The 20,514-nt window shown below is 39.1% G+C and overlaps 1 protein-coding gene, 1 long non-coding RNA gene and 1 other non-coding gene across 4 annotated transcripts in view; 2 read left to right on the top strand and 1 right to left on the bottom strand.

Moving 5' to 3' along the window:
* The first annotated feature begins 11,332 nt into the window (after positions 1-11,332).
* On the top strand, positions 11,333-14,755 carry LOC133042636 (uncharacterized). 2 transcript variants are annotated; one of them, XR_009689544.1, is made up of 5 exons: positions 11,333-11,730; positions 12,585-12,803; positions 14,011-14,124; positions 14,369-14,437; positions 14,616-14,755. It is a non-coding gene; the product is annotated as an uncharacterized LOC133042636 (long non-coding RNA). The 2 variants fall into 2 exon arrangements; XR_009689543.1 differs by having other exon boundaries at positions 11,337-11,730; positions 12,681-12,803.
* On the top strand, positions 14,211-14,298 carry LOC133042917 (small nucleolar RNA SNORD87). Its single transcript, XR_009689620.1, has one exon. It is a non-coding gene; the product is annotated as a small nucleolar RNA SNORD87 (small nucleolar RNA).
* The window catches only part of MCMDC2 (minichromosome maintenance domain containing 2), a 45,852-nt gene continuing 40,088 nt past the window's right edge, over positions 14,751-20,514 (bottom strand). The window contains exon 15 of the mRNA XM_061123415.1: positions 14,751-17,170. Coding sequence (XP_060979398.1) covers positions 17,004-17,170 — 167 coding nt within the window. The 3' untranslated portion in view covers positions 14,751-17,003. The remainder of the gene's footprint in view (positions 17,171-20,514) is intronic.

The raw sequence follows: 20,514 nt of genomic DNA, 5'->3' as shown, positions 1-20,514 counted from the left end.
TATATTTTCCAGCAGTATTTAATCTTTTTCTTTAGTCTTCAGTGTATCAATAGTGCCATTCTGAGGAAATAATCCAATCTAGACCAAACATCTCCACCATGGCCAACATAATTCCATTAGAAATCAACACATGAATTGTATTTGGCATCTTTTAAGACACTTTGCATGCTGGCTGTATATAAAACTATATTCTTAGCTGGCAGGGGGAAGAAATGATAAGTCAAACAGATTGCTTATGATCCAAATTCATATATTAGATACCTTGAGAGGGCAGTTTAACCTAAATGCTCTTTCCTAGCTCTGTATAGGGTATTACAAATAATATCAATCATGTATTTTATTTGAAAAGTTATAAACTTCGACTCTTCTAGCACTGCAGATTGTCTTAATCTGATGACAAATTCTTTCTTTTTTTCTTAATCATTGCTGGATAATATGGTACCTAGTTTCCCAGATAACTTACAACTAGTAGTACACTATTGCTGTCTTTCTCCATGGTACACACTTTTGATTTTCTAGTTTTGTTTTTCTTATAACCAAAAATATACAAAAGCTAGAACTTCCCTAATAGCTCAGCAGTAAAGAATTCGCCTGCCAATGCAGGAGGCTCAGGTTCGATCCCTGGGTCGAGAAGATCCTCTGGAGAATGAAATGGCAAAATAAAATTTTAAAATAATGGTGTGTGTGTCATTAAAAATATAGAACAATATTACAAAGATTTCCAACCTTAAATCGATACAAAAGAGTAAAGCCAAATAAATGGAAAATGTACAAAATCTGACTCCTAAGGAAGCACTAAGGGAGTACTACAAAATTGTATATCTCAAAAAACTGTACTTTTATTTTGCTGCACACTGGTAGCTGGCAGTCTTATATGTGGCTATTTTATTGAAAAAAATAAATGCCCCTTAAATCCTGTAGATTTGCTTTCTATAAACTTTGAGTACAGCACAGATGGTACTGCAGCACAGTTGGGAATGAGGGACATTAAATATTCTTGCCCAACTACATAAGCCCGGGAAAGGCTTCCCTTCCTATGTTTACACAAGCCTTAGTTTCAACTCATAAGAGAAGCCAGTTCGGTGAAATATACCTCAATCACTCGGACTTTCATTATAAATTATACCACCGCACATAGCTGTCAGAAGCTTTTAAGTTATAAACTGAAGAATAATCTTAACTATTAGGCTTAAAGATTATGTCAATAGTCATTTCCTGTACACAGGAATGTTACTGAAGAAATGCATGTATTCCTGCCCTCTCAGGACCAAGAAGTATGTCCATGGGGAGGTCTGGGGATGAACTTAAATCACTTGTCTCTGTTTTTATGGCCATTCAAAACCGGGGGCCTTTTAAAACAATGTGAGGTCTAAATAAGAACTGATTTTAAACGTTCTTATTTTCAAATAAGTTCTGAAGTCACTTAATTTACAACCTTTAAATGTGTGCTATTATAAGGCACCTACATGCTTTACATACTTATCTATGTAAGTATGTCATGCATGTCAAAATTTTTAAATTATATTTTTTAAAGGCCCATGCAAGACTGTCCTTACTGTGGTGTAGCACATCTGCACCTCTTGCTGACGGTAAGCCCCTAGACCAGAGCCCTCTTGATACTGGGCAATAATAGCAAGTGAAAAAAGTGGGGTTCAACAGCAGAGATGGCTACAGTCCATGAAGTCACAAAGAGTCAGACACAATTTTGCAACTGAATAACAACAACAATGGCAGAGACAGGAGAGTCAAGAGAGGGGAGAGGTGAGAAGCAGGAAGCTAGTCCCAGATCCTCCTCTCAGAAGGAGGAGGCCCGTTCCACCCATGTTCAGTCAGGCTACAGGCGTGATGTTCTGGGACATACACGAGAGATTGCCTTGAAAGAAGCCTGACTTCCAGCTAAGACCAATTCATCACTGCAGTAAGCACCAGGCTTAGTGTTAGCCCTCAACAAACTGCCCCTTGCCTTTTCTCCTCTTCCCCTCAGCTCACAGTTGATGTGAAATGATAGCTAAGAAGGGCTTCCCTGGTAGCTCAGCTGGTAAAGAATCTGCCTGCAATGCAGGAGACCCTGGTTTGATTCCTGGGTTGGGAAAATCCCCTGGAGAAGGGATAGGCTACCCACTCCAGTATTCTTGGGCTTCCCTGGTGGCTCAGACGGTAAAGAATCCACCTGAAATTCGGGAGACCTGGATTCAATCCCTGGGTTGGGAAGATCCCCTGGAGGAGGGCATGGCAATCCATTCCAGTATTCTTGCCTGGGGAATCCCAAGGACAGAGGTGCTGGCAGGCTACTGTCCATGGGATCACAAACAGTCGGACATGACAGTGACTAATCACAGCACAGCAATAGCTAAGAAAGTACACGTAGGCAGCTCAAAGCAAGTCAGGTTTGTCTTTTCTGCCTGGTTAGATGTTAGAAAAAGGGTTAAAGATGATAAGGTGAAGCGTGACACAAAAACCCAAGAAGCTGGACTTCCCTAGTGGTCCAGTGGCAAAGAATGCACCCACCCACCCAAAGAATGCAGGAGACATGGGTTCGATCCCTGATCTGGGAAGATCCTACATCCTGTGGAGCGACTAAGCCCATGTGCCATAACTACCGAAGCCCAAGTGCTCTAGAGCCTGTGAGCCACAAGAGAAGTCACTGCAATGAGAAGCCCGCGGACCACAACTAGAGGGCAACTCCCGCTTTCTGCAACTAGAGAAAGCCAAGGTGCAGCAACAAAGACTCAGCACAACCAAAAATAAATAAATAAATATTTTAAATAAATGAATAAATAAAAACCAAGAAGCCACAAAAGAAAAGCTGGGTAATTTTGACTATGTAAAATTAGTAAAACAAAAGAAAAACCATAAGGTAAAAAGCCCCCCCCCCAAAAAAAAAAAACCTTGGGAAAAAAGCCACAACAGATGATAGCCACGGTAGTAATTTCCTTTATATACTGCAGCTCTCAGAATTTAAAAAGACCAGCTACTCAGAAAAATGCCACAAATGATACGAGTAAGAAGTTCATAAAAAGAAACCAAACACCCAGTATCTTTATGAAAAGACACACAAATTCACCTAAGATAAGAAATGTAAACTTAAAAAGCAATGAAATAAAATATTTCACCTATCTGAATGCTATAAACTATCCAATTACAATATAAATAAGTCCTGGGGATGTAATATACAGTATGGTAAATATAGTGATATCTGTATTGTATATTTGAAAGTTGCTAAGAGAGTAGATCTTAAAAATTCTTAACACAAGAAAAAAATTATAATTATGTGAGGTGATAGATGTTAACTAAACTTGTGGGAATCATCTTGATATGTATCATTATGTAATACCTCTTAAACTTATACAGTGTTATATGTCAATTATATCTCAGTAAAACTGGGAGGGAGAATGTGTAAGTGATGATGACTAATTTTTCTGGTATACTAGAGTTAACTTGTTTTAACCATAATGCTTGAGTATTTATGTTTTTGATGAAAATTAATATTTGTCATTTTTATCCTCCTGCTTTTTCCCTCCCAGGTTAAATGGAAAAATGTGACCGAAAAAGAATGACACAAATATAAAATACCCATTTTTAGTGAGGGTGAGGAAATGATGGTTGTAGCACTGTTGGAGTATACAAGCTTTTAAAATACACTTTCACCATCTCTCTCAATATGGTAAGTGTATACACCCTGACTTAGCAATTCTACATTAAAGAATTTGCCTAATGATACACAGTCACAAAAATATATAACAATAATTATTGCAGGTATTCATCATCTTTTGTCTCATCATTTGTATACTTAAAAGTTTCCCCTGCCTTCTGTACTGGGTGCCCCCAAGTAACCTACCAAAAGTGCAAACCTGAGGATGTAATGTACTTGATCAAATCCATTCAATGGTTCCTCATTGTATAAGAGCAGGTCTAACCCCTTAACCTGGGTTATGAAACCTCTGTCTGTATCACTGCCCACAGTCCTCTACCACTGCCTATTTTACACTTTGTGGGTGTGTGTATGCCTGTGTGCTCAGTCATGTCCAACTCTTTGTGACCCCATGGACTGTAGCCTGCTAGGCTCCCCTCTGTCCAGGCAAGATTCTCCAGGCAAGAATATTGGAGTGATTTGCCATTTCCTACTCCAGGTGATCTTCCCAACTCAAGGATCAGTCATCTCTGTATCTCCTGCATTGGCAGGAGGGTCCTTTACCACTGTGCCAGCTGGGAAGCCCACCCATTTTATACTTCAGGTTATAGTAAACACACACACACATACACACACACACACAGCTGTTTCATGCTTCAGTGCTTTTGTTCATCAATCATCAGTTGGTCCACAAATATTTTCTTAATACTATGGCATGCATTGTTCACTGCTTGTCATATCAGTTAGGAATTGCATTCAGCTGCTAATTAGAAAGTCTGAACCATACTGGCTTAAATAAATTAGGGCTTTATTTTCTCCTGTAAAAGAAATCTACAAGTAGGAGGTCCAGGGATGGTTAAGATGGCTTTGTAAATTTATCAAAGGCCAAAGCTTCTACATATCTCTCCTTTGCCAGAAGTGGGTTACAGGGTTGCCTGTAGGTGTAAGGAAGGTGTATCCATCAGTCTGGGTTTGGGATAGTATCTGCTCTTGCTCAGTTAAAAACAGTCAGGCTTCTTACAAGTAATTAGTGACTTTCATCACTGGGATGAAACCAACTTGAGCTGGATTTCTAGGAACAATTTCCTAAGTCATTCCATGGAACTGGGCTGCCAAAGCAGCTGAATCTTCTGCCATGACCTGGACTCTGCCTGCCCAGTGGAAGCTGACTGACTAGAAGCATGCAGCCTTTGCTGTGTAAAGGCAGGCACAATGGATGCCTCACAGCTTGCTTTTCTCCTCATGTAGCTCAATTTAGAATCTGGGTTTTACACAAATGTGTTTCATTGGCAGGATCTAATTCACATCCAGAATCTAAGCTGCTAAAGAGTTTTGGAATGCTGTGTAATACTTAGCTTTTCATCCTCTGACGTATAGAAACAGATAAAAGGAGGCTGGGGAAGCAGGCAAACAGATTGAAACAGGAGGCTTAGCCCTAGGACTAAGCACATAACACAAACAAAATCAGAGTTTCATTATCAGGGAAGAAAGCTGGGGATGGATACAGGATGGTAACAAAGAACCTGACCCAGTCTTAAGAAATGAAGGAAGCCTTCCTGAGAAGGCAAAGAGGGACAAGAAGAGCATTCTAGTTATAGGAAAAACGAAGTGAGAAGAATGTGCAGCTTTGAAAGAAAGTGCCTAGGGAAGAAGGATGGGTATTTCACATGTATTATCACATTTAGTCCTCACAAAAATCTTAGGAATAAGTTATATTATTCCCAATTTTCAAATGAAGGGAGACTGAAATGTACATTAAAGGATTTGGATTTAAGGGTAGCCAGAAATCTTGCATAGAAATGCAGAGGTATTGGGTATCAAGGAGCTAATCATAAGCAGAGAGAAAAGTACAGATTTCCAAACAACATAAAACCCCATAACCATAACTAAAAAATAAAACAGACTGAGAAAAGTTATTGGCAATGCATGTGCCTATTAACTGACAAAAGATTAGTCTTCAGTATATAGAAAGAAATCCCATAAATCAAATTTTTAAAATTACAGATATTTCAATAAAAAACTGGGCAAAGCTCTGAAGGCTATGTTACAGAAGAGAAAACCCAAATGATTAAAAATGTGAAAAAAAATTAAGGGAAAAGCAAAACATTTATAAAATTATCTTTTCAACCCCATAGCAAGTGCAAATTAAAATAACAGTTAACACCATTTCATATTTATCACATTGACAAAATTGTTTAAATTCTGAAAAGAGCAAGTTTTGACAAGGGTATAGAGCAACTATTTTGAAAGCAACTGACTATTAAGTATGAAGATGAATTTATCCTTGGATCCTTAAACCCAGCAGTTCAGCCTCTAGGGACAATGGTGTGTTAGGAAAGCTAATTGTTAATTATTCAAGCATTCAGGTATCTTGAGAGCCAGTTGTTAGTAGCTTGAAATCACCATGATATATTAACAGCGTTGTTGTTTTCGTCGTTTAGTTGCTAAGTCGTGTCTGACTCCTTCGTGACCCCATGGACTATAGCCCGCCAGGCTCCTCTGTCCATGGGATTTTTCAGGCAAGAATATTGGAGTGGGTTGTCACTTCCTTCTCCAGGGAATCTTTCCCACCCAGGGATCAATCTCACGTCTTCTGCGTTACAGGTGGATTCTTTACTGCTGAGGCACCAGGGAGGCCCAATTAACAGCATGGATATCTGCAAATGCTACAAATAAGGGGTTTTTGGGGGGGAATTGGGTTTTGCTCTTTTGTTGTTGTTGTTTTTTGAGCTCTTATTTACCGAAACACCAGCAGACATAGAGAAACTCATGCCTAAGTACAAAGAGACATCATAGGAAAAAACATTCAGAATCTCCACTGTATTTACATTTAATGGGGTGTTAATTTCAGGACATAATTTGTATTAGATCATCACAGAGGTACAATAACATCATACTTTAACCTTAGCTTGAATTTTTCAATTACTTCCACATTCTCTACTCTCTATGTAGTCATTCTTAAACAATTTTTTTTAAACAGTAAGGAAAGTATATTATTTAACATAAGAAGAAGCTGGAGAGGCTCCCTGGCTGCTTAACTTGCTGACTATTTTTAAGTTGCTTGGTTCTTTCCCTTTCCATTTTGCCATCAACGGAAGCTCCCCTCATTTAACAAGAGGGCTGCGACGATGCCAGGAATTCTTTCACTGATGATCGATCGTGATCATATGTAGGGGATGAAAAGCTGCTTCTTCCCACATGTGCCTTTTCATCAAAGAACAACACTTTCCCTGAATTCCCCTAGCAGACTTCCCCTCAGGTCCCATTGGTCAGCTTGAATAATTTAAATTTTAATTCCACTACATTCAGAATTTGTCATAGGATTGAAGTAGTTGTTTGCAAGCCTTACTCTTCGCGTAAAAGTTAAATTTTTAAACAGAAAAGGAAAACCCTAGAGTCTCACACTGACAATTAAAGCCACTCATTATTTTAGATCCGGGCAAAAATCATAAGTAATTCAGGTAATTTTCACTGAAATTATCTCAGTAAAGTTCATGTACTTCAAGTGTTTAAGAATCAACTTTCATTCAGATCAGTGCCCTATTTTCTGACAATTTAATGTATTTTTCACAGATTTAGAACTTTAACCTTGACGAGAGGTATAAATGCTATGATTATCTTAATGTCAATATTATGTTTAAAAATAATCTTGCCGGAGGTAAAAGGATCATATATATGAAAGTCATGCAGTTATGACTAGGGTCATTTACATTTCTCTTGCTTAACTCTATTTTGACATGCCAGGGAAAGCACAAGCATATGGTTATTATAGCCACTTCCTTCCAGTTCCAACCTCATTTTCTGCTGCAAACATCGAGGGGAACCAGATTCTCCGAGTCATTCACTAATATGAAAAAGGACTGAAGGCCAAATGTATTAATTTACTAATGAGATTTACATGTGGAAGTGCAGATGATAGATTCTGACAGCTTCTAAGGAAATAAGACCCTGTATGCCCTGAATCCACATATATGTCTATCGAATGTAAACTTTATAAGATAATCCAAGTTATACTGTCAAAAAATAGCTATTTTTTTAAAGTTACATTTGGATAAACCATTATATTTAGGGCTTCCCAGGTGGCACAGTGGTAAAGAATCCACCTGCCAATGAAGGAGATGCAAGAGATGAGGATTCAATTCCTAGATCGGGAAGATCCCCTGGAGGAGGAAATGGCAACTCACTCCGGTATTCTTGCCTGGAAAATTCCATGGACAGAGGAGTTTGGAGGGCTACAGTCCATGGGTTTGCAAAGATTCAGACACAACTGAACACACACGCACACACATATCATTTAAACCATGAAACTCTCCCTTTGAAGTGGTTTTAGTTGTATTTGCAACTGGCAGCATTAACTAACTTCAGTAACCTAGAGACTGGCAACCCCTAAGATGGTGCTCCTTGCTGGAGAACACTGAACACTTATCATGATGTTAATAAGGGATGATGGCTGAAGGGGGCAAATCTTCAAACAGAAAGGGGGCAAATAGAAATGGTATATTTTTGCAGTCAGAAGAGAAAATGTATTATTTTAATAATTTTTCAACTTACTTTAATTATAAAATTGCATACACACAATAAATATCCAAACAGTAGTGAACGGTATACAAAAAAAATTAAAATATCACTTTCCCTCCAAAACCAACTAGAAACATACATTGCCAACATTCCTTCTGAACCTCTCAAAAAACATATATAGCTGAATAAATGCATGTTCTTTTTATTTAGGAAAAAGGATTTTACTAAACAGCTTCTGCATCTAGCTTTTAAAATTTAACATATCTTGAAATAATTTCCAAATCAGCAAATATAGATCCATTTATTTATTCAATCAATAGCTATTTATTACATGCTAGAGACTATATTAGGTACTAGGAATAAAATGGTCAGCAAAACAGACTAGATGTTTCCTCTCACAGAATGTATATTCCAGTGAGGGCAGCGAAAGTATAGATTTCTTTTTTTTTTTAAATATAACTACAGATTATGAAGGAAACAAAAAGGAATATGTTTTACAGTGGACCCACTTTAAATAAATGGCTCAGTCAGTAAAGAATCCACTTGCAGTGAAGGACATCTCTTGCACTGTAGGAGTGAGTGAGTGAAAGCAACTCAGGTGCCTCTGACTCTTTTCGACCCCATGGACTGTATAGTCCATGAAATTCTCTAGGCCAGAATACTGGAGTGGATAGCCATTCCCTTCTCCAGGGCAGGGGATCTTCCCAACCCGGGGATTGAACCCAGGTCTCCCGCATTGCAGGTGGATTCTTTACCAGCTGAGCCACCAGGGAAGCCCAAGAATACTGGAGTGGGTAGTCTATCCCTTCTCCAGTGCATCTTCCCAACCGAGGAATCAAAACAGGTTCTTCTGCATTGCATGTGGATTCTCTACCAGCACTGCAGGAGACCTGGGTTCAATCCCAGGGTTGGGAAGATCCCTGAAGAAGGAAATGGCAACTCACTCCAGTATTCTTGCCTGGGAAGTCCCATGGGCATAGCATGGCAGGCTGCAGTCCATGGGGTTGCCAGAGTTAGACACAACTTAGTGACTAAACCACCACCACCACACTTTAGATAGGAAGGGCAAGTATGGCCTCACTGAAAAATCGACCTAGAAGCTAAGATGAAAGAAAGTAGTTAGTCACTCAAAAAACTGGGATGAGAGAATCCAGGCAAGAGCAAACACCTTGAGATGTGAAAATTGTTTGCCATGTTCTGAAAACTAAGAGTTGGGCAGGGTGACTGGTGTGCAGCAAGAGAGGGGAAACAAAAGGTGAGGTAAGTCGTGTGAAGGTGCAGATATTTTTTCCTCTAAAATATTTTTTAAATTTTACTTGTATTGTTATAAAATATACATAAGCTTACCATTTTAACAATTTTTAAGTGTATAATTCAACGAGACTAAGAATATTCACAGGGCTTCCCAAGTGGCGCTAAAGAATCTGCCTGCCAATGCTGGAGACTTAGGAGACATGGGTTTGATCCCTGGGAGAGGAAGATCCCCTGGAAGAGGGCATGGCAACCCACCCCAGTATTCTTGCCTCGAGAATCCCATGAACAGAGGAGTCTGACGGGCTACTGTACATAGGGTCGCAAAGAGTTGGACATGACTGAAGCGATTTCACACAATCACAATTTGTTTTGCTAGGTTTAGATTTTCACACTGTGTTTTTTTTTGAGGCAAACATATCCTGCCCTGGATTTTGTATCAATTTCTTAGGATTTGTTACCCAAGAATTCCAATAACAGAGACCTGGCAGCAATAAAGAGGTGTTCATTTGGGATGTGTTGGGACTGCAGCCCGGGAGATAGAACTCCAGGAAGCACTTGAATTATGTTCTGCCACACTGCAACGTGGGGGAAGCTCATAAAGGCAGAAAACCACAAGATTACATACATTGTTTGTCAATAATTAGGATTGGAGTTGGCAAGAAGTAAGGGTGCTTGATAAACAAGGATTGCTTTGGGACTGAAATGATACATAGCTGAGAAAAATAGGGGGTAACCTTTGAAACTACAAAGTTGTAACTGCTGGTGCTAAGTCACTTCAGTCGTGTCTGACTCTGTGCGACCCCACAGATGGCAGCCCACCAGGCTCCCCAGTCCCTGGGATTCTCCAGGCAAAAACACTGGAGTGGGTTGCCATTTCCTTCTCCAATGCATGAAAGTGAAAAGTGAAAGTGAAGTCGCTCAGTCCTGTCCGACTCTTAGCGACATCATGGACTGCAGCCCAACAGGCTCCTCTGTCCATTGGATTTTCCAGGCAAGAGTACCGGAGTGGGTTGCCATTGCCTTCTCCAAAGTTGTAGCTAGCAGCTGCTAATACATTATTGTTTTGAAACCGGCTGGTGGTGTCCTGAGTTTGACACAGTTCAGAAAATTCAGGTTCTCTCTGATGCAGAAACATGTCTGAAACCACACCCAACTATGTCCACCCGGCTCAATTCTGAATGCCTGACACCATAGTTACTCCATCTTGATTTCTTAAACGATGTAAATATGTCATCAACTTCCAGTTTTTAAAGGAGAGATGATGTGTCTATTACTGATTATTGTTTAATGATATGCTTTCATGTGTATTCTTTCTGACAAGATCATCAGCCTGTCTCTACCACTAAGCCTAGTGCTATGCAGTCAAGATTCAAGATATAATAGACTGAGAAAAACAAGCGTAATAAAACGCAAAGCACGAAAACTAACGAATGGTAAGTTTATATAAACAAGGCAAGTGCTTTATGAATGCTTTTTCTTCACCCTCTACTATTATCAACAAAGTTAGCAACAATAACTATTGTCATAACATAAAGGACTATACAGCTTCTTTTTTTTTTCTGGTAACTAGTTCTTCTGTGAGTTTTAACGGGTCGATTCTGGGTACTCTTACTCTATATTCGGGTTTCCAATACCACTTTTTAAAGTACTGAACTACCTGAGGAAGTAAAAGACCAAGCAAATGAAACCAGGAATGGGAGGAACTTTCTTTTTTCCAGCATTTTCTGGTTGCTTGCAGTCTACAAACTGGACTAATCAGTTACATAGTCTACAGACCAGTTCGCAATGAGGTCCTCAGCTGCCCCAAAGGCCAATGCGGAAATTCCAAAAGCACCCCTCAACTGTCGGAGTAAACCCGCCGCACCGCAAACACGCGCCGGCTGAGGGGCGGGGCCAGGGCCGGAAGGGGCGGGGCCAGGCCTGGAGCGTCGGAGCGCCAACCCGGGCCGTGGCGCCTTCTTTTCCGCTTCGCCGCGGGCGGAGGAAGAGCTTTCAGGGTCTGTTGGCCGTACGGGCGTGGCGGCAACGCCCGCGGGCACGTCGCCCAGCTCTTCGACGGGAGAAGGCCCCGCGGAGTTAGGTCATTTTCTTATTTCTCCCGGGAACCCGACTCCGTGCCCGGGTCTACAGGTCGGCCTCAGGCCCCTCCGGCTTGTGCGTCCCGCCCCCGGGATCCCCATCCCGGTGGCTTCGGTCCATTGCCGGGCACAGTCCAGCGGTCGGCGCGGCCGCGGCCTCCGAGTCATCCCAGGAGGCCACCTTCCCCTCCCCAACCCGGTTGACGCCGCCTCGAGCTCTCCTCCGTGCCTTCTGCTCAATCACATTTTGTGAGTAACCGTTACCTGTGAGTTTTAGCCGACCCTTGTTAGTAAAAGCCGGTTTCGACTGTTAGCAGCTCAGACTAACGAAGGGCCTTTTGCCATTCTCTGGGTTCTGAGGCGGGTGGCCTCACGCCCAGCCCAGGCCTCGACCGGAGCCCTTTTGTATCCCAAGGAAAGGTTTGTGTGCGGCCTTTCGGCTTCTGGGCCCCTTAAATGTACAATTGTTTATCCTTTCTAAGGAAATGTTCTGTAAAGGGGGAAGGGATTACCTCTTAAATCTTAAGGCAACCTTGACTTGGCTGGACTTTTTGGTTGGTTTTTAAACTTTAACGCAGCACGGTTAACCTGCTAACATTGAGTTCTGGGCTCTGCGCAGTGGCGCGCTGTAGGCATTTGTTCCCGGATCTTCCTTTGTAAATAGGCTCTAGAGACTTGGCACTGAAGTTGGAGAACAATCCATAGGGGTTAGAAGACCCTTAGGCTGTAAATGCCGGCTGTAGCCTTAGATACTTGGATTTACATAGAGATGTGTATTCTGAACTTGATGCAGAAGAAACTGGTCGAGAGCTGGAAGACCTTTTGTCTGTTTAAAAGCGAAGTTGTTAGTGCGCGTCGATGGGACTTGCTATAGTCAGGTGTTTAGTTTTTTTCCCTCCCCCCGATTTGAAATACCCGTTTTTTCATCTCAAACAATCAAAACAGTTAACTTTCACCAGTGGCTTAAAGTAGCTTATATTTGGTATTTCAGTCCTTCTTTTTGAGGCATAGTGACTGGAACCCTATTTTCATTGCTAAGTGTTGGAATTTTTAAAAACTTTACAAAATAAACGATTGATTAAAATTTTGACAATTTATGTAAGTCCTTAAGGATAATAAAGCCTTCCCAGGTGGCGCAGTGGTAAAGAATCCCTGGGTTGGGAAGATCCCCTGGAGTAAAATATGGCAACCCACTGCAGTATTCTTCCCTGGAAAATTCTATGGACCGAGGAGCCAGGCGGCTTACAGTACGTGGGGTCGTAAACAGTTGAATATGACCGAGCAACTAACACACAGAAGCATAATAAATACACAAGAGCCCGGTGAGTATTATTAATACCATAACATCCATTTGCTTCCCTATCCCATTCCTTTCTTTCTATGCCATGCTTCTCTCCTGAGGTGCCCATCATCTGGGATTTTGTTTCCAAACTCGGGTTTTTTTGAGGGGATTAGAGTGGATAGCAGTTTTATACATACATATCCCTAAGCGTTGGTTGTTTTAGGCCTTAAATAGAACTTGCATGTAGTTGTTAGAAGTGTTATGAATCATATATTAAAGTTTTCCAAATTGAAAATATTCATAACCAGTAGTTTGTGTTCTTAATATTATGTGAAATATCTCAGTATTTCAAGACTTGAAAGTGATAAATTGTTTTGCAAGGCCCAGCATTTGTTATGTGCTCATAAATCATTTCCAGTAGCTGATGGTTCAATGATTTATCCTCTTGGGGTTCTAGGGGACATGATCTGTGGCCCTGACCATGCCCTTTGCAGTACATAAATATGCTTTCAGGCAACTTGGGACTTAATTCTACCGGACTGTGTCCAGTAATGATGTCAACATCATGTATGTCTGCTCTGAAACTATATTAGAGCTGCCATGATAATGTTTTTGGTTAGAAGTCTGCACACATGTTTTTATATATCTAACCTTTAACCTGACTCACCTCATCCATGTCAAGCTCTGAGACAGAAAAGCAATGGTTAGGTACTCATTAGGACCATCATGTCTTAAAATCTGTGCTGCCACAGTAAAAGAATATCGTAAATGCATCCATCGTTTTTACCTATGCTAATGAATCCATTTCCAGCTTGGAAAAATCATTTATGGAATTATTAGGGCCTAATCGTTTTTACCTATGCTAATGAATCCATTTCCAGCTTGGAAAAATCATTTATGGAATTATTAGGGCCTAACCAATCAAAAGGATCAAGACATACCCAAGTCATTATAGGTATTAAACTGGGAGCCTTATCAGTTTTGATTACCAAAAAAAGTATAATCAAGCAGCAAGCACATTCTTTTGTTCCTTTAGAGATGTGTTAAACAGCAGAAAATGACTCCACTTGTTAGTTGTTTTTCTTAAAAGTTGATTGGGAGTCAGAAAGATATAAATTTTTCTTTTTTTTTTAAATGGTTCTTGAATGAGTATGGGGAAAAGAGCCAACTGGATCATACTAGATATAAGATGCCAAACAGATACAAGTGCAAATGAGAATTCACAATGAAATACATTTAATTTCTAGGTGCAGCAGAGCCTATGAGTTGAAGATGAAGATCATTGTGATAAATGTTTTCCAAAAACCTGTCAAAGAGGATGGCTGTGAAAACACTAGGAGGACCGCTGTGCATGTAACAAGGTACCAGAAGTTATAATGTTAAGTTGTGTGCTTTTTTTATGTGTTTGTGATATTGTTCCTGAAGCACAATACCAAAATGTTTAATAACTGGCACAGTGATGACAAATTACTTTTTGCCGTTTACCCAGCTGAGGGTATCTTTGAAGAAATGACTTTTAAGACTGAGATGCCAGTAACATATATTATGTGAATTACTCAAATCTAATACAGTTTTTTATTAAAATTGGTGAACTGTTCTTTTCAGCAGATGAGTACGTGCAGATGAATGTTCAAGTCCTTAGCAGTGGTGCTTAAAAACTCTTCATTACCTCAAGTAAGTGATTACGATTTGTCATGCAGCCACATCTATTGACAATTTGAAAGTATCTGATAAACTCCAAAAGCTGAGGCCATTTCCTTTCCTGTTAAAGGTGCCTTTGTGTGTCAGGTATATGACTTTCAAGTTTTGAGTATGGAATTATTTTCACTGTTGGTTTCTGATTTTTCCCCAGAGGTGTGGCACACAACGTTTTCGAAGGAAAAATGAAGAGTTGTTCAAGAAGACGTGCATTAAAGCAAGTGATAAAAATTAAAATTGTATTTTAATGTTCATCTCACAATAAATTATGGAGAAAAATACATCTTCAAATTATTTTAATTGCTGGACAATGAAGTCTGTTCTCTTTAAAATATATCAGGTCTTTATTAAAGAAAATAAAATATATCAGGTCTTTAAATAGCTTCATTTTCATAGTTACTGGTCAGACTTGTTTTCAAAGTTTCTTTAGGGATAGTGTATTCTTGTCAATAACCAGCTCCTCTGGATAGTGATTCTTTCTGAAGTGGCAGGTGGCTGGCAGCTGGGGAGACATTTTTAGTATATCCAGTTCTCAGCCCCCTTTTTTGCCTTAGGGGGTTTCTGCAGAGGTTAATCACTGTGTACTAGATACCTATGAGGGCCTCCCCCTTTAGAACCTCTGTGTATCTGAAAAACAGCACAGTTGACCCTTGAAAAACAAAGGGGTTTAGGGGCACCAACCCGTCTCAGCATCAGACATCCAAGTATAGCTTTATAGTCCACCCTTTGTATCCAAGGTTTCACATCCTCTGGTTCAATAAGCTGTAGATTGTATAGCGTAGTATGTATTTACTGAAAGAAAAAAAAAGAAGAAACACCCTATATGTGGACTCATGTAGTTCAAACCTGTGTTCAAGGGTATATTAGTTGAAATTTTCTCAACTCCTTAAATGACCCCTTACAAGTAAAGGTTTCACCTGTGACCTACAGATTTTTAAATTTTAATTTTATTCTTGGTTTGCTTTTACATTTATGAATAAAAAAGGGATTTGGGAGTTAATCTAGGGAAAATGACGATTTTTCCTAATTCTAGTATACGTAATAATACACTCAATTAAAGTAAGTAGTGACGGTCCAGTCTGTCCAGGGCATGCGAATTTGAAAATAACTAAAATCCTACCAAGATGATTTAAATTTAGCTGAATCTTGCTTTTCCCCTGTTGTGTCCTACAGTACATAAAATCCTTGCCTTTTATCAGGGTTATAATTTGAGTTTGGTAAATCAGTATAAAGTGTACAGCAATATCTTACAGCCTTCCCATCAGGGGTGACATTTGAAAACCATTTTCACCTGTATTTGATACTAGTCCTTTTCATCAACAGAATCTGAACACTTCACAATTGTAAAGAGGAGGCCATTTTATAGATCCTAGTTTTATTAAGAAATGTGTTTTGCCTTCATCTCATAGAGAACAAAAAACATAAATACATAAACCACAAAGGAAGTCTTTAATTTGTGACATATACATTTTTTTTAAAGACCAGGTTTGCCTTCTGAAAACACTGTATAGTCTCTGGCACTACTGGATATTCAATCAATACTGTTGAATGAACGGCTAGGAAGTAAAATAATAAATGATGGGTCAAAGTCCTCTAGAGAGTGAAAGCTGTCTACCTTCATGGTTAAACTCCATGAAGTACCCATTTCTACAGAATTGATGTGTGATAGTGTCTTGGTTAATAAAGTGGCAATTTTGTGATGACATTTTCCTTTTAGTGAGTAGTCTTTTACTAAAACTTTGGAAAATGAAAAGGTTTTGGGGATTTTATATTTTCTCATGGTGTCCCTACCTTTTCAGAGTAGATATTGTCCCTCTAAAAATGAAGACAGGGTTTGAAAATAGGTTTGTTTGCATTTTGGTATCTTGCAACTCGCTTTAAGGAGCCAATTACTGATCCTCGATTCAGTGTAACTTACTTTTTTTTTCATTTAACCTGGTTTAAAAATGGAAAATTTCCAAAGCTTTTTCTTATCCTATAATTAGAGTTTCTAAAACAATATAATAGACATGACAATATCTAGTAAAGCATGAAAAGTCCTTAAATTGAAGGCTTTTGGTTATATAAATGCTGTTGTTTACCCATCAATTTGTCAAGTTCACAAATTAAAAAAAAAATGATTTTAACTTTGTAAGTAAATATTTAAAGTATTACTGCCATCTTGAGACAAATAGAAGGAACTACACAAAAGCACAAAACTTACCTTTTTTTTCATTTCTTAGTTTGTAACATTATTTATATTTTAATCTGTGGGCCACTGGTATACTAGGTTAACCAGAAGTTTGTTTTGTTTTTTTTTTTAATAAAATTCTAATATAAATTTCTGCTGCTGGCTTTGAGATTTGGATTAGTGTTTATTCCATTAACAATTTGAAGAAATCATATTTTATATTTTTTAAGATGACATTCTAATATATCCTACACAATGTAGGTACATTCTATTGTACCTACACACAAGATTGCCTGAAGCATTACTTCAAAATCATTCACACTTTTTTCCATTGCTTAAAAAGGAATGAAGAAAAACATTTCCTCAGACTGCCTATTCATCACTAGCAAAAATAGCTGTCCCAGGTCCATATGTGGCAATAAACTGTTGGAGCTGTTGTTGGCACTCAGTCAGATAGACATCCCTTTGCTCTAAATATTCTTCATCATACTGTTCAAATGGAAACACCACATTTGGAGCAACACAAAATACAGCGGCCCCTAAATGTAGAAGGGAAAAGTAAAAATGAGAAATACTTCAAATACTAAATGTGAAGGCATAACTTTCAACAAAAAAGTTTATGCCTGCATTCAGGTTGCTAGGCAGAAAAACAATAATTGGTATTGATTTCACTTTAAATAAATCAAAGAAGCTTCAAATGGGCAGTTGCACTGCCTAAAAAACCTAAGTTTCTCTTCTAGCACACTTCATCTCCCCACCGCCACCCCCCCCCCACCCCGGCCACAATAACTATTATGTTCCATTCTGTTCCCCTCAAACCTTTTATTTTTAGCTGATGACCTTGTGTAGAGTAAAAGACCAAACCTACCTGATTTTGTATCCATCGTTTTCCTTCCTATAAAGTGAAGTAATTTTTCTATCAGAGGCCTTTCCCTTCACACATGCTCTAGATCCCATCCTCTCACCTTTTTAAAGACTTCATGCTGCTTTCTGCAGTGTCATTAGTTTACTTTGTACTGCACATCATATGAACTATTATCTTCCGTCTTAAAAAAAAAAAAAAATCCCTTCCTGGACCACACATCCTTCTCTAGCTAATTCTCTCTCATCTTCATAGTCAAACATTTCAAAGTTTGTGTGTGCTATCTCCATAGCCTCACTTCCTACCCCACCCACATCCCAACTCCATTGAAATAGCTCGAATCATGACCATCCACAACCTCTAGATGCCAAATCTGATCTTATTCAAATTCTCAACACATGCTATAGTTGACCACTCCACTCCTTTATTGAAACACTCTTTTTTCTTGACTTCTCTAATACAACTGCTTCTCAGTCTCATTAGCTGGTTAGCTCCTCCCCCTCAACTCTTTCTAAATACCGAAATTCCTCAAAGGCAGTCCCTGTGGTTCTCTGTACAGTCTCTCAGTGATTTCATCCACTCCATGGCTTTGAGTACCATCTCTGTACTGATGATACCTAAATTTCTAGTTTAAAATTTCTAGTTTAAAACTCTCTTCCAAACCCCAGATTATTGTATCTTGTCTATTCATAGCTCTGTAGGATGTCTTAAACTTATACCTATAATTTGATTCTCCACCCCTGACCCAACAAACTGGGTTTTGAAGAGGCGGAGGAACCAGAGATCAAATTGCCAACATCTGCAGGATCATCGAAAAAGCAAGAGAGTTCCAGGAAAACATCTATTTCTGCTTCACTGACTATGTTAAAGCCTTTGACTGTGTGGATCACAAAAACTGAAAAATTCTTAAAAAGATGGGAATACCAGACCACTTTACCTGCCCCCTGAGAAACCTGTATGCAGGTTGAGAAGCAACAGTTAGAACTGGACATGGAACAACAGACTGGTGCAAAATTAGGAAAGGAGTACAACAAGGCTGTATACTGTCATCCTACTTATTTAACTTCTATGCAGAGTACATTATGCGAAGTACTGGGCTGGAAGACTCACAAGCTGGAATTGAAATTTCTGGGATAAATATCAACAACCTCAGATATGCAGATGATACCATTAATGGCAGAAAGCAAAGAGGAACTAAAGAGCCTCTTGATGAGGAGAATGAAAAAACTGGCTTGAGAGTCAACATTCAAAAAACTAAGTACATGGCATCCGGTCCCATTACTTCCTGACAAATAGAAGGGGGAAAAGTGGAAGCAGTGACTGATTTTATTTTCTCGTGTTCCAAAATCACTGCAGATGGTAACTGCAGCCATGAAGTTAAAAGACAATTGCTCTTTGGAAAAAAGAGTTATGACAAATCTAGACATCGTATTAAAAAACAGAGACACTACTTTGCCAACAAAAGTCCATGTAGTTGAAGCTATGGTTTTTCCAGTAGTCAGGTACAGATGTGAGAGCTGGATCATAAAGAAGACTGAGTGCCAAAGAATTGGTGCTTTCAAATTGTGGTGTTGGAGAAGACTCTTGAGGGTCCCTTGGACTGCAAGGAAATCAAACCAGTCAGTCCTAGAGGAAATCAACCCTGAATATTTATTTACTGTTGCTGAAGCTCTAATACTTTGGCCACCTGATGAGGAGCCAACTCATTGGAAAAGACCCTGATGCTGGGAAAGACTGAAGGCCAAAGGAGAAGGAGGTAGCAGAGGATGAGATGGTTAGATAGCATCATCAACTCAATAAACATAAATCTGAGCAAACTTCAAGACAGAATGGAGGACAGAGGAGCCTGGCATCCTACAGTCCATGGGGTTGCAAAGAGTCAGACTTGATTTAGGGATGGAACAGTGACAACAACAACTGGACCCAACCCTTTTTCTCTTTCTTTCTAGTCTTGGTAAATGGCAACATGATCCACTCAGTTGCTCAAGGCAGAAACCTGAGAGTTTTCTTTAATTCTTCCTTCTCCCCACTGCCCCAACTCCTAAATCCAGTTCAGGCACAGGTATTGGTTTTTGCCTCCAAGAAAAACATCCCTGAGTAGGGATTATTTTCCTATCTTTAAAGTAACACTTATGGAGTTTTAACATCATTTTGCTTAAGACTTAAAAAAGAATATACCTAACTGACACTCATTATGGAAACAAAAAGTAACTAAAGGAAAAACTTCACATAGCTTTATTTCCCTCAACAAAAGCTTTCTTAAATGCTTCAAGAAAGTCTTGACAAATAGTTATCAAGTGAAAATAGCCAGATTCAGTCACAGGAGTCCTCAACATTATAGTACCATAGTTCCTAAATTCAAAAACATACATTTTTATCTTCTTACTGAAATCTAGTTTTGTCTTAATGGTGATAGTTTGTCATAGTAAAATTAGCAGCATTTTTTCTTCATAGTACATAAAGTAATGTCTTAGATTTTATCAAGTATATTTTAAAATATAGAATAAGAATGTAAAGATAAAGCAAATTACAAACAAAAATACATATCCTTATTTATTGCTGGTTGGGAACAAGTGGTTTTCTTTTTTGGTGAGTGAATGTGTTAGTTGCTCAATCATGTCGGACTCTTTGCAACCTCATAGACTGTAGCCCGCCAGGCTCCTTTGTCCATGGGATTTCCCAGGTAAGAATACTGGAGTGGGTTGCCATTTCTTTCTCCAAGGAATATTCCTGACCCAAGAATTGAACCCAGGTCTCCTGCATTGCAGGCAGGCTCTTAACTGTCTGAGCCACAAGGGAAGTTCTTTTTTTTTTTTTTTCCATTTATTTTTATTAGTTGGAGGCTAATTACTTTACAATATTGTAGTGGTTTTTGTCATGCATTGACAAGGGAAGTTCTTAATTCAGAATGATAATTAACATTTTCTGAGGGTCATGAAACTCTAAGACATACTCCATAAAACTTAATGATTCCTCTTCCTAAGCAAGAAGGTAGAAAGCAAATACATATACAAGTTCACA

This window comes from Dama dama, chromosome 21 (assembly GCF_033118175.1).
Source record: "Dama dama isolate Ldn47 chromosome 21, ASM3311817v1, whole genome shotgun sequence".
In the NCBI taxonomy this organism is placed as follows: domain Eukaryota; kingdom Metazoa; phylum Chordata; class Mammalia; order Artiodactyla; family Cervidae; genus Dama; species Dama dama.
Note: the sequence above shows the minus strand (reverse complement) of the source record. Positions and strands in the feature narration are given on the sequence as shown.